Here is a 15084-nt window from a genome sequence, read left to right as displayed (position 1 = left end):
GCACAAAGTTGGACTTGGACCTGGATTCCTTGCACAAAAGACAGTACAGAAATTCAGCAACATGCTTACCATGAAAGCGATATGCTACTGTTCTGAACATGGCACAACAAAGAGGAGATTTGCAGAGGATCATGAGGGAGAGAAACAGTGTAAGGAACTCCACTGCTTTTCCTTGTTTTTCTCATTTTCACAATATTCAGAATGTATGTACATTTTTCTTTCTCTCAAAATTATTTGCAGGATTGTAATGAAACTTGACACACTATTTCTAGATTAGGTAATGTAAATTTTGACTCGAAGCATTTCTTGATATATTTATTATTTTGGTAGATGGAGTCTCACCAAGTGGTACGAAAAAATTTAAAAAGCTGTTAACCTCCATCTAATAAACACCTCAAAATATAATTTGAAAAGACAGTAATTATGTCCCAAGAACCAGCATCATTAACCGGGCAGTATCGCCATGAAATGTTACGTGGGTGGTATCGTGGGGTATGTGCAATTTACTGTACAACGCATTTAATGAACAACAAAGAAATTATGAATAGTACACAGTGTCACTAGGATCTTTTTTGAATTCACACAAAACAACAGAAACTAAAACCATCTCATTGTAACAGAGTAACAATGTCTTATAAAATATGTCACAATTCACACAAGGGAAAATTCAGCTCACACTTCCTCTTCTCCCACAACCTGAATACACTGTGCACACATGGACTTTATGTGTTCCATACACAAGGAAACATCACACTTCACACACCTATAACGGGATTTTCGGTCCTTGCCTCGTGGACAGTAGTGACAGCGCCGCATTATTGAGGTCTTCTTCGCTGCTGGTTCTGCTGCACTTGGCGTCTTGGAACTACTGCTCTTGATTTTACTGGCTAATTCCCGTGACAGATTTGTCAATTGCTGTCGTTTCTGAATCTGTCCTTGAAGGAGCTGCAGGCAAAGATCCTTCAAAAATATCCTTCTTACAATTTCTTGTTTAGAGTTGGCCTCAGATACATACAATCTTTGCATTTATTCCTGCTACGTTCAGCATTGAGGAAAATATTGTGAGAGGCCATCTTCTGCTGTTTCTTGCAACATTATATGTTGCTGATAATTCATCAACAACATCTACACCACCTTTAGTGTGTTGTAGAATGTATTCATTTCAGTTTTGGCTTTCTCTCCTGTCGAAGCATCGATACTGGCATCGTGATGCATTGTAGACAACACGAGTACAATGGCTATATATGACACCAGTGTTGTGTTGCCTGAAAATCCAAACATACTTGAATATTCATGTCTATTACTTGTATTGAGAAAGTCAGGAGGGATTTCTCTCTTGTTGCGCCGTAATGTTCCTACCATTTTCTAGTAATGTCTGAGCTAAGCTGTAGCTTGTAGTCAGATTCCTCCCTGAATTTAATATAGGGATTATCATGCGCTCGACTTTGTTACTCTGCTGGAATGGGCCTTTTGGTTGCTCGCCCACATATGCTTTGCGGTGTAAAACACGTTGCGTCTACTGACCCGAAATGGGCAGAGTCAACCTTCTCATTCCAGTGTTACATACTCTCCCAAGGAATAGTGTTTTTCACAATTGGCACACTAACAGCAGCTCTACACTCACTTTCATTGCTGCCGTGGTATGCAGTGTACGCACATACTCCAGGACTACTCCTTCCAGGTTTTTGAAATGGCCATCCTTCAGTCTACGTAGAATGGGGGTGTTTTAAATATTCCTATAATTTTCTCCAAGGTGTTGCCTGTTTCTGCAAATCTCGCCACTCTAAGTTTGAAGTTTGAGTCGTAACTGCAACTGTGAAATTCTCAACATGATCCTGGTATCATTATGCACATCCCACAGGAAACACGTGCACACACCGCTTTCAGCCCTGTGATTAAATGGGAGATTGAGATGGCAAACAGAAAAAAATTCTCAGCGAAAAATATTTCTTGACAGCAGAATGCAATCAAACATAATTATTAACATTCATGCAACTTTGTTGACAATCACGATCTTTCATTCTGCTGTTTACTGATGCAAAGTCAGGTCCGCTATCCCCTACATATAGTCAAGTTTCGTGGCAATTACCCATCTTACAGGCAACACACAATGAAAAATGTATGAATTAATTAATTAATTATTGAACCAATTTATTAAATATGGTACAATTTTCAGCATGATAAGACTCTTAGATATGCAGAAGCAGAGGCATGTCCACCCTTTCCTGATGCCAACCTCAGTAAAGGAGCTAATGAAACTGGGTAAGCAGGTGGCCTACTGTCCCGGCATTCTCCTGGAAGTGGGAATGGGAAACCACAGACTAGCCACTCCACTCGGTGGTAGAATATAAGCTTGTGAAAAAATCACGCTGGTGTCTGCACATACCGGTATGACAATTCAGTCGCACTGGCCATCGAATGCCTCATTCCATTAAGTAGGAGCTGGAATAACTCCACTCCAATTGAAAATAGCTATTTTGACTATTAGCTACATTCCCTGTCTGCGGAAACAAGACAATCCGAGGGAGCCACGTTTGTCTTATTTTTTTCGTTCTATGTGGTAACAGAACCCTTGCACGATGCATGTACTGCCACTTCAATCCAGACTCTGTTAAAGATTAGCCCATGCCGAACAAGATTAGGTGAGAAGGTACACTGAAAATACCGACTATTATGATATTGCAGGGATACTAAACAAGTGAGCCCGATATGTACGCGGCACATTTCTCGCTTCTGACACAGCCCAATCTTCTACTGCCAGTCCGTACCGTACCATATATAAAGTATTTTGTTTTCATTTAATAGCTTGCTGAATTTGCTGTTGTTACATAATTTTGAGAGCTGGCTCCGCAGTGTAGGTGTAGGGTGCCCACAGGCCCGGTCAGCGATTTTTACCTGGATCCGAGGTCCACTCAACCTATGTCATCACATAGCAGCCTAGGAAACGAAGCACAATGGCACTTTATAATCTGCAAGGCAGTCAGGCAGGCCATGTCTCAGCCACGGACTTTGCTTTGGTTTTTCAACATCATTTTGAGATGTTCCCTGGAACTATTACATGTACAGAGTTTCATATTAAATAAACTAAGCATAACCCTTTCTGATGAACGTTTCAAGGCAACTATTTAATGTTTATTATGCTATAAACATTACATGACTCAAGTGTTTAAAATTTTCTACGTCCGGTGTCGAAAGAAATGATCTTGCTTGGCGAGCTGTAGTTCCAAGGCTGCTCTGATGTGAGACAGAGGATATGACGTGTGTATCTACCACCCCAGATTGTGCTGGAAATATGGATTCATCTACTTGAATTATAATAATTATACTGACCAACAAAATTAATGGATCACGTGAATTTTCAAAGGGAAAAACCACGTTAAATTTATTATTTACATCAATTATTTTCATGAAAAAAGTAATGTTTTCTGTACGATATTCCTACCCTAATGTTATCTGTCTGTCATTGGTACCCTTAATCACTTAGATAATATTTTCATAATAATAATAATAATAATAATAATAATAATAATAATAATAATAATAATAATAATAATAATAATAAGGACCTGAAAAATTAGCATCTATTTGTTTCAAAACTAACATCCACAGTAAAACCTCGTTAATTCGAAGTCACTGGGACGCAAAAATCGGACTTCGAATTATGTGATTTCGAATTAACCGCCAACACATACTTCGGAAATGCCAACCATTGAAGCATCACAATATATTCTAAGACCCGTTACTGTATGCAATTAACCTTGATTCACAGTATAAAACTCTCAAATGCCATGGAAAAAAACTACTTCCAAAAAGTATCCAACAAGGTGCATTTACAGTATTCAAGTAATACATCCACACATTATCATTATAGACTGATTTGCCTTTCAGCGTACAGTCTGCAAGCCTCAGTGAATTTACTAAACGTCGCGACAATCCTCGATTTGCAACTAGTGTTGTGGCCTCATTTAGTTCTATACCTCTTGTCTGTAAATAGTTAGAAACTGAGTCTAACCAACGTCGTCTTGCTCTACCTCTACTTCTCTTACCCTCCATAACAGAGTCCATTATTCTCCTGGGTAATCTATCCTCCTCCATTCACCTCACATGACCCCACCACCGAAGCCGGTTTATGCGTACAGCTTCACCCATCGAGTTCATTCCTAAATTAGCCTTTATCCCTAAATTCCGAGTACCCTCCTGCCACTGTTCCCACCTGTTTGTACCAGCAATCATTCTTGCTACTTTCATGTCTGTTACTTCTAACTTATGAATAAGATATCCTGAGTCCACCCAGCTTTTGCTCCCGTAAAGCAAAGTTGGTCTGAAAACAGACTGATGTAACTATAGTTTCGTTTGGGAGCAGACTTCCTTCTTACAGAATACTGCTGATCGCAACTGCGAGCTCACTGCATTAGCTTTACTACACCTTGATTCAATCTCACTTACTATATTACCATCCTGGGAGAACACACAACCTAAATACTTGAAATTATCGACCTGTTCTAGCTTTGTATCACCAATCTGACATTTAATTCTGTTGAATTTTTTACCTACTGACATCAATTTAGTCTTCGAGAGATTAATTTTCATACCATACTCATTACACCTATTTTCAAGTTCTAAGATATTAGACTGCACGCTTTCGGCACAATCTGCCATTAAGACCAAGTCATCAGCATAGGCCAAACTGCTTACTACATTTCCACCTAACTAAATCCCTCCCTGCCATTTTATACCTTTCAGCAGATGATCCATGTAAACTACGAACAGCAAAGGTGAAAGATTACAGTCTAACCCCTGTAAGTACCCTGAACCAAGAACTCATTCTACCATCAATTCTTACTGAAGCCCAATTGTCAACATAAATGCCTTTGATTGATTTTAATAATCTACCTTTAATTCCATAGTCCCCCAGTATGGCGAACATCTTTTCCCTCGGTACCCTGTCATATGCTTTCTCTAGATCTACAAAACAAACACAACTGCCTATTCCTCTCGTAGCATTTTTCAATTACATGCCGCATACTGAAAATCTGATCCTGACAGCCCCTCTGTAATCTGAAACCACACTGGTTTTCATCCAACTTCCTCTCAACGACTGATCGCACCCTCCCTTCCAAGATGCCAGTGAATACTTTGCCTGGTATACTAATCAATGAGATACCTCTATAGTTGTTGCAATCCTTCCTGTTCCCTTGCTTATAGATAGGTGCAATTACTGCTTTTGTCCAATCTGAAGGTACCTTACCAACACTCTATGCTAATCTTACTACTCTATGAAGCCATTTCATCCCTGCCTTCCCACTATACTTCACCATTTCAGGTCTAATTTCATCTATTCCTGCTGCTTTATGACAATGGAGTTTATTTACCATCCTTTCCACTTTCTCAAGCGTAATTTCACCAACATCATTTTCCTCCTCCCCATGAGCTTGGCTGTTTGCAACACCACCAGGATGATTTCCTTTTACATTGAGAAGCTGTTCAAAATATTCCCTCCACCTCTCCAGTGATTCCCTGGGATCTATTATGAGTTCACTGAATTACTCAAAACACTGTTCATTTCTTTTTTCCCCTCCCTTCCTAAGATTATTTATTACAGTCCAGAAAGTTTTCCCTGTTGCTTGACCTAGCCTTTCCAGGTTATTACCAAAATCTTCCCACAACTTCTCTTTGGATTCACCAACTATTTGTTTTGCTCTGTTTCTTTCATTTATGTACAATTCCCTGTCTGCCTTGGCCCTTGTTTGGAGCCATTTCTGGACTATCCATACTACATGACACCTTTATAATTTAAGAAAAACGTATGTTAACATACATCATTCATGTAGATGTTAAGTTTTTAATTATCATATCAGTTATTGTAGACGATTATTTAGACTAGAACAATTGTAATGACAATGTTTTCACCCATATCATGTGACATTCTTATTGTGATGTTTTAATTGTATGTTATGATTGTCAGCTGAAGATGACATTCACAAGGTCGAAACCGGTACTGTAGAACAATAATATATAAATATATGTATTGATTAGGTGGAAGCTTCAAAACTTCACATTTTGGGTCACAATTCGCATTTTGTCACACTTTTATTTATGCATAAAAATGATTTTATTCCACATTAGAATTACCGTAGGCTGGGATTCACTACAAGATTCAAAAATTCACATTTATCGCAAATGTGATTTTTTTTCAATTCCCTAATAAGAATAAAAGAAATGTTATCAGACGAGATGGTTGTGGAATTAGAGGCGCTCAGCTAGATAGTGGGTTCAGAACCCACCATCGGCAGCCCTGAAGATGGTTTTCACTACAGGCTGTAACTTATTTAAGGCCATGGCCGCTTCCTTCCCACTGCTAGTCCTTTCCTGTGCCATTCGTGTCGGTGCAACATAGAGACAACTGTCAAAGAAGAAAGTTTCACATGTTTTTTCCTTTGAAAATTGAAATGATCCATTAACTTTGCTGCTCAGTGTAGAATTTGTGGTTTGTGTTTTATTTTTATTTGAATCCTGTACATTACATCGCATTTCTATAGGTCATTCTGTGTTAAGAAAACAGTAATGCTCTTATGACAACAGGCTTGCCACATCGAATGACTCTGCTCAACAACATCAAGGGAAAACCGTGGCATTAATATCGGTGAAACTCAGTAAAGTGGAACCTCAATTCTCCGATTTTGGAGGGACCACGGGAAAAAAACGTACAACACGGGAAAACGGAAAATCCGGGAACGAATGAACTATCAACAATTTGGCTAAATGTCACAAAAATTAGACTTATTATTATTATCATCTTACAAACACCCCTAAACCGAACTACGGTCCCAGTGGACCTTCCACCTACCAAGCGACCGGTGCTCATCTCAAAAGCCTGCAGATTATGAGGTGACACATGGTCAGTGTGTCGAATCCTCTTGAACGTTATTCCTGGCTTTCTAGACCGAGGGCGCCATTTCACCATTCGATAGTTCCTCAATTAAAGGTAATCGTAAAATGAGTAAACCTGGAACCAGCCCTCATGCAGGTAAAAATGCGTGTCCTGGCCGGGAATCGAACTCGGGTCCTCCCGGTGAGAGGCAGGCAAGTTAGACCGCTGGGCCGAATACAAAAATTAATTACCGGTACGCAACTTAGAAATCTCAAAACTTTAAATTCAGTTTTACCGGGAAAACTTCATCAGTTTGTAGCGGTATAATTTAAGGACTATGTGAAATCACCGCTACACTGGACATTTGCTCATGTGGAATTCATAAAAAAGGTGAATGGAAATTATCGTTTAATCTTGCCCAAAAGAACAGAACTCTGCGATAACTAATTGTTGTACTGTTGGGATTCTTATTTGTGCAAATTGTAATATAACTGTGGGCAACTGCTTCGCCATTGGACTTTTATTGAACGTTGTTGTCTATGAGTTTGTTATTGGGTAGCTCCGCTGCTTGATAGTCAACTGTTCTGCATGGCGCTCCCTAGCGGCCGTTATTCCAAACAAGCACTCCTGTTCCAGCGCTTGGCTAGAGGAGGCGTCATGTCGCTTTGCTTGCTGCCAGCCACTATGGCAGGCAAGAATGATTTCAAACCACCGTAAGGTGATTGTGAAGGAAGGCGTATGTTTGTGTAATGACCTTTATATGTGGAATTTGCTATGTGGTGGTGTAATTTTAACTTGTGTGTAAATGTGGAATGCAACTACGAGTGCCTGCAGCTGATTATAATTTTTTTTCTTGGGAATATTTTGAACGAGATGGTATAAGTGAGTACTTCAAAAACTGCTATCAACAGTCTGGTAACTGATCGTCTGGCATGATATTAACTCCAGCAGACTTTCCATGTAATCTACTGGGGATTATTCTGCAGTGAGTAAGACGCCAACATGGCTACCTTCATCGATGTTTTGAATTAATAATTTCTTTTTTTGGGAGACGTCTTGTGAACCACACCTCGATATACACTTGTAGGAGAGCAATGTTTATTCTCCTGTGAAATCCCTTTGATACCACTACCAGTGACAATAATAATAATAATAATAATAATAATAATAATAATAATAATAATAATAATAATAATAATAATAATAATAATAATAATAATAATAATAACTGCTTTCTGTCAAGAACTCATAAAATATAGTGGAGATCAATGTGCTCGTTCCGTAAGCATTCTTGTGGGTTTCTTCTCCCAAATCTGCTTGGGTTAATAATATATTGTGGTACATCTTGGTGATGTGATAAAGATGGGTTTTCCAGGCAGTAATAAATGCAATGTTTTCGAAACTACTTGATAAAAATATTAGCTGCTGGACATTCTCTCATATTTATATTTGTTAAGGTGAAATTTTAAGTAGATTCTTTATATTTTCTTCCTTCTGAAGTATACAGAAGTTGCTAATGTTCATACTAGTATTGCATGCATTGTTATATCAATCTTGTGACCGTTAGGTTGAGTTATCTTTATCTTATCTGTGATTTTTGGTCGCATCTTCCATTATTGAATTCCACTAATTTAAATATGTGATACCAATTATGTTATACTTAAACAAGTGAATAATTTCTATTGACGGATGCGTTACGGGAACAGTGGTTTAAAATGATCTGCTGGAGCTGTGACAAGTGAAGGTGTGTGTAATCTTTTGTATCATTAGCCTCACGAAAGCGATTAAATATAAAAAAATGATTTTAAACCCTAGTGAATACTGAAGCGTGCTTTGGACCAAAGTGAATTTAATTACATTTTCCTTTTTTTTTAAAATAATTTTCATTGTTATTATTATTATTATTATTATTTTGAAATCTTCCTTTCCCTCAATTTGATGAATGTTACTAATCTGGAGCTTCACTCCATTTCTATTCCATTGTTGTTGATATGCTTTCATTTGTTTTTTGATAACAATGTGATATTTGGCATATTAGCGGAGTGAGTGTTTTAACAATACTCGTTGTTGCATGGCGTACCTATGTTGTTGATGTGATGAACTGGGTCACAAGGTGAGTTCATTGTTCCTACATTATTGATTTCCTTCCATCATCCTTTGTTTTTCTTTGATGTCGGCTCTTTATTAATTTTTAATTTTACTTTTTGCTTTCCGTAATGTTTCATGTGGACATTGTTAGTGTGTTACGGGACGCAGTTGAAGGTTTAAATTTGAAACGCTTCCGTGTTCACTGAGGAATTCCAAAACTGTAATAAGTTATCATTTTGGGGAATTTTATTGGGACGCGCGTACCCACAACTGGTGCACCTGAGTTATTTATGACTTCCCTTAAGGAAAGATGGGTTCGAGCTCGAACAAGTAAATTCATGGGTGGGTGGCTAAAGAGAGTTAAGTCAACAAATATTAGTTTTGAGAAAACACGAGTTTTATGTTTGAACACTTTTGCAAGATCATGGCACTAACCAACAACACCGCCATTACGTACTTACGTGAGCCTGGTCCTAGACCAAACATATTAAGACTATTAAATGGCACTAAATGACTTAATTCGGATTATATTATTATTTAACGTAAGAGAAAATGATTTTCACTGACTTATATAACTTTACACATTATTTATTTTACACATAAATCCCTTTACACCAGTGGCATGAATGTGATGTAAATTGAAACATTATCTGAATATGTTGATATAACTCAGAACTTGTCACTAAATGGGCAGGTTGCTGGACATCACTGTCATCGTCATCAGAGTTCATTGCGTACTTGAGGGCTGGTTTTCAAATCCCCGTAGAAGTTATGAAACACGGGTGAAATGTAGGGAAGGAGAGACAAAAGATCTTTCTTCTTTTCCACTGAGATCGGCTGTGGTCCATTATAGCTTAGAAGTGGGCGCAAAACTTGATTTGCCTTTCCCCGCCTTCTGAAACCCACTACTTTAAAGTCGGCACCAAGGTCAAGAGTTCATTTGTACATGACCATTCCTGGATTGCTTTTCTCGTAACGCAACCATTTGATATTCATCCAGTTTAGCTTTTCTCCACTGATATTAATCTTCCGTAGTTGGAGAGGCCCTTTCAACAGAGATGAATAGCTCCTAAAATCATTCCAAGCCATTTCAGTCACTCGGAACGGTTTGCTTTTTCCGGTCCGCCGAACCAGCATTACCCAGTCATGTGGAAGTTCAATGGGTCCTTGGAATTTCTTCTTTTTTTCTGTTTGGCTGTGGTCGCCATCACACTCCATGCATGTGTGACCTGGAAGAAGAAATTTGTGATCAATAGTTTCTAGGTTGGGTGAATCTTGAAGTACAGTCATGCACATCACAGACATGTGGCTGTTTTTATTTTGGCAGCCACGTGTCTGAGTACTGTAAAACCTCGTTAATTCGAAGTCGTTGGGACTCAAAACTCGGACTTCGAATTACGTGATTTCAAATTAACCGCCAATTCGCAATTCAGAAGTGCCAACCCTTGCCGTGTTACTAAATATTCTAAGGCCCGTTACTGCACGCAGTTAACCTTGATTCACAGTTTATACCTTTCAAATGCCATGAAAAAAGAACTATTTCCAAAACGTATCCAACAAGGTGCATTTACAGTATTCAAATAATGCACTCGGATATCTCACTGGTAAACATAACCTCACGCAACAAAAGAAAGAGAAAAATAGCACGATTTAAAGACGAGGAGAAATCTATGCTGGCTCCCATGTGCAAGTGCTTTATTCATTGGAGTACTATACTGTATGCATTTTAAATGCCTTGTATTTACACAGAAAGTACCCGATGTCCTTAAAATCGAACTTTCCTATGACTATCCCTGTACGATTTCCCGCCATGGCACTTCTCCCGTACTTCAGAAATGTAAACACTTGCCGCGTCACAAAGTATTCTAAGACCCATTAATACATGCAATCAGCTCGATTCACAGTTTAAACCTTTCCAATGCCATGGAAAAACTATTTCCGAAATGTATCCAACAAGGTGCATTTACAACGTTCAAATAATGCACTTGGATAAATCACTGGGAAACATAACCTCACGCAACGAAAGAAAAAAAAATCGCACAATTCAAAGACGAGGATAAATTATGCCGGTTCCCCTGTGCAAATGCATTATCTTTTTGGATTTCTGTACTGTTTGCATTTTTAGATGCTTTGTACTGGCATGGAAAGTGCCCGTCGCTCTTAAAACATTGTGCTTATCGAAGTTTCCTATGACGAGGGGATAAAGTATCTCGCGCCCATGTGCATTGCAACGCACTACGATGACCCCCATCCCTCACCCTTGTACGATTTCCCGGCTGGCAATTTCTCCTTTAAAACCATAAGACTGTTGGGGCTCGCATTAAAATAAAGCAATGCAGTTTTACCGGCAATGACAATATTGTTCGGTGCCTACGAATTTATTATATGAGCCACGTTTTTGCGTCAATTGTCGGTATCGCCAGTGTTCGCGGATTCTGTTTTCCCGCACACTGCCTGTTGCGTGATATTACGGCGTTCCTTGAAAGGTTGAATACAAAAGAATTCCGATTTCATTCAACTTAGCAATCATGAAGCGCACTGTAGACCCACCGAAGTGAGTGCAAGTGCGGAAAGCTGCCCCTCCACGTTCCGGAACGTGCGTTCTATTATGAAGCGGAGAGGATGAATTTTGAGCTGAAATTCCTCTGTAACATACTATTGTTTTAAAATGTAAAGGCAGTTTCGAATTAAAAGCCTGAATTTCGGGAATGGGGCCGACATTGTACTTCGAATTATGAATTATCCATATTTCGAATTAAACAATTGAAGTAACATGCAAAACTGTATCTCATGTTTCCGGGAACGAGAGCTTCTTCGAATTAGGCGGGACTGTGAATTAACCGATTTCGAATTATCGAGGTTCTACTGTACATGGTTAGATGCTTAACTGATGATTCTATACTTGTTAAGAACTTGTACATACATGAAGCCACATCATTAGCACCTCTCCCAGCGATGCTCTCATTCCACATAAAGCAATGCGCTTGATCTTCGTCACAGTCGTGGACAGTCAAATTGAAGGTCCACTACTGGCACTTATAAAATACCAAGGAACTTGAAGCCACTGGTGTACGAAGACACTGCTGCATATCAAAGGTGATCGTTTTCTTATGAGGATCATCTCTTGACATCTCTTTATCTTTAGATTTAGCTATGTATGCCTGATCAGCTTGTAGATGATGGTCTTCAATCTGTGCCTGGATTTCTTGCTTGTCTTCCGCCACTCTGAGTTGTAAAGGAAGTCTATCGCATGTCTGACATGTATCAGCCTGGGGGTTCTTGATAGTTAATTTTAATTCATGAAATAATGATTTGTAAATCCGACGGCTAACTGGACTTTGTGAACACTGCTTCTTATACTCATCGTATAACTGACGCATGGTCAGATGGGATGGCAAATATCTACGTTGAGAATCTCTCCTTGTATAATGGCTCTCATAGCTGGGAATGGAAAGTAAGTGTTGGTGTGCTTCTCCTATTTCTTCTTTTGTTTTCTTTTGAGGTGGTTCAAATTTTCCTCTTTGATCTAGCTGGGGAATGTCAGCGATGGAACAACGCTTCTTTCTAATAAATCGGTTTGTTTCACATAATGTCTTACGAAAACAAGTTCTACAAATAGGCTTCCTTTGACCATTGACATCCAAATGATACTGCATCGATATTTGCCTGAAATGCGGTTTATCAAGGCCTTCATGTCTTACCCTAGTCGATTTCAATCAAACTAGCTATGCACGCAGGACGACGATTATAAAACACCGTAAGTGGCTTTATAATTGACAATTCATTGTTTTGAACAACAGTTTTAACATATGATTTTAATGGGACTTCATGCTTCATATCATGTTCACGCTGCGCCATTTTAACGTTGAAGATTGACAAGACGCTATCACCCTGCGTCACAGGATACAAAGACTTTACATTTACTTATTTTAATGTGTCCTCGCCTTATTTTTAATGTTATGTATTGTATTTGTGACTGAAGATGTCCTATAAGAGGACGAAACATGTTTCACGAGTGTAATTTAATGTAGTATTTTTAATAAAGACAATTACAGTATTGTAAAGGTGGAATTATAAAATCTAAATTTTCACAAGTTGATACTTTGACAATACAGGCTCTAATATGAAATTTATAACGTGCAATATGTAAATGTCTCAGAACACTTCTTTCTGCACTTCTCTAGAGGCTCCAATTTTCTCGCACACAACACACTTTCCCTTACTTTTTAAGTATTCCAGTCCTAGATTCCTGGCAGTTTTTCATTCCTGTCTCACCACGGAACGGTCACTTTGTTTTGTTGTTAATATCAGCATTTAGTTCCTGACCGTGAGCTTTGTTGCTCACTTCCCTATCTACCCCTTCCTTACTCTCAGTCGCAATTTGCACTAATGTTTCACTACTTTGTTTCAAAACATCTGCAAGTCTGTCCTCGATTATATTTTCGTCAGTCAGGTCCATTTCTTGAGTCACTTTCGAACCAATGCTCGGGGAAGGATGGGTCGCATTGGTAGTTTTTAACTTCTTTCTTGGTACCAACTGAGGAATTTCGCTCCCATCAGAATCTGAGCTCTGCTGTATGTCAGGAAAATAATGTGGATCATCAGTGCTGTCATCTGAAGTCAATAAGTCTTTAAGATCATCCGGCAAGGACGGAGCTTCGCTTGAATCTGAGAAAGAAAGAAGTTGTATTAATACACGACACATGGTCTCCAAATAACACACGTTATACAAACATGTAAGTCGCAAGATATCCCTTACCTGAGTCTGCTTGCAGGGCCTGTTCATACACCAGTGCGACCATTTGCTGTCCTCTTGAAGGGTACATTACTGTAATGATTCACCACCGATCATTAACTCAATCACAAAGTGGACGATTCTAAGAGTACTGTAGTATCGAGTAGAATGAACAAGGTGGGACAAAAAGAGGTATGTCTTTTCCCACCCACTGCTATCAACACAGTTTCCAATAATGAAGAACTAGATTCTGCATTATTGCCTGCATGAAATCAATGTGCATAGAGAGATAAGTTTGTCTGAAAGTGACAGAACCCTCTCTGCACGCAGAAATACATTGTTGTAATACATGTATAGAGAGGTAAGTTGACATAACCCACTGTTCCCACTCAACACTTCACAATTTATGATCTATCCCAAATTATGCAAGAGTCCTACCCAGCGTTTTATGCAAAATACGACTTGACTCTCTATATCCACGCGTAGAGATCATTTTTCTGCAGGGGGCATACGAAGCAAGTCAATTTTCATAATTTCTTGACTTAACTCTCTTTACCCACCCACCCATGAATTGTAATAAGCTTTTAAAACTACTGAAGTTAATTGTATCTGGGAAATATTGGTGAATTTCTTCTAAAAAATTAGTTGTAACTATCGGTATGGTGACTACGATTGGTGGTTTTTCTGTAAATGAGCCTTGTCATCAGTTTTCTCTTTTCTTAAAAGATAATGTTTGGTTTTTATTTTCTTATATATTTAGTTCCACCACCCACCCTTATTATTCTTTTTAATTATATTATATTTTGGTCTTTTAAGAGTGACTGAGTGTGTCATTATTGTGAGTTGCTCTACCTCATACTCCTTCCACCCTCTGTTATGGTTGTTAACCTATTGGCTTCGCCCAGGTTCCCATTGCTTGGTGTTCTATTGAGGCCCTTCTCTAAGTAGCTGGCGTGATTCACGCTGGAAAGAGCCTCTTATCTCTTTGGTGGTCGCGCTGACAGACATGGACTTGGGCTGCCCTCTTCCTAGTCTCTCGGTGCGCCACAAGTTTCCAGTCAACACTTATTTCAGTTCAGCAACTTTGATCAGGCAAACTCTTCGAAAAATCTAATACCGGTAACGCCAAGCCAAACAACAATCAACCACAAGTAGTTTTTAATTCTCTAATCTAATAAAATAAAGCACATTAGATACAAAAGCGCCCAACATGATGGCAAAATCCCTTTTATTTTTAAGCTTCCATTTTAATTTGGTCACTGGTATACAGTTCGTAGTCAGTTGATGGAAATCTTGTATATGTGATACAATTCCTTTACTTTTGTCAATTGTCACCTTTTCAATACAATAAAAATATAGTACAAACTTACATATTTATTATGATGTTTAT

At 38.7% G+C, this 15084-nt stretch overlaps 2 protein-coding genes across 6 annotated transcripts in view; both read right to left on the bottom strand.

Moving 5' to 3' along the window:
- The window catches only part of kto (kohtalo), a 396148-nt gene that overhangs the window by 229533 nt on the left and 151531 nt on the right, over positions 1-15084 (bottom strand). The gene's annotated exons all lie outside the window — the stretch shown is intronic.
- Positions 13033-13805, bottom strand: LOC137502959 (uncharacterized). The gene is made up of 2 exons (XM_068230202.1): positions 13719-13805; positions 13033-13627 (listed from the first exon to the last, which is right to left on the bottom strand). Exons 1-2 carry the CDS (start codon positions 13783-13785, stop codon positions 13245-13247), a joined length of 450 nt encoding a protein of 149 aa, XP_068086303.1. The 5' UTR covers positions 13786-13805; the 3' UTR covers positions 13033-13244.

The sequence above is a fragment of the Anabrus simplex genome, chromosome 14 (genome assembly GCF_040414725.1).
Source record: "Anabrus simplex isolate iqAnaSimp1 chromosome 14, ASM4041472v1, whole genome shotgun sequence".
In the NCBI taxonomy this organism is placed as follows: domain Eukaryota; kingdom Metazoa; phylum Arthropoda; class Insecta; order Orthoptera; family Tettigoniidae; genus Anabrus; species Anabrus simplex.
Note: the sequence above shows the minus strand (reverse complement) of the source record. Positions and strands in the feature narration are given on the sequence as shown.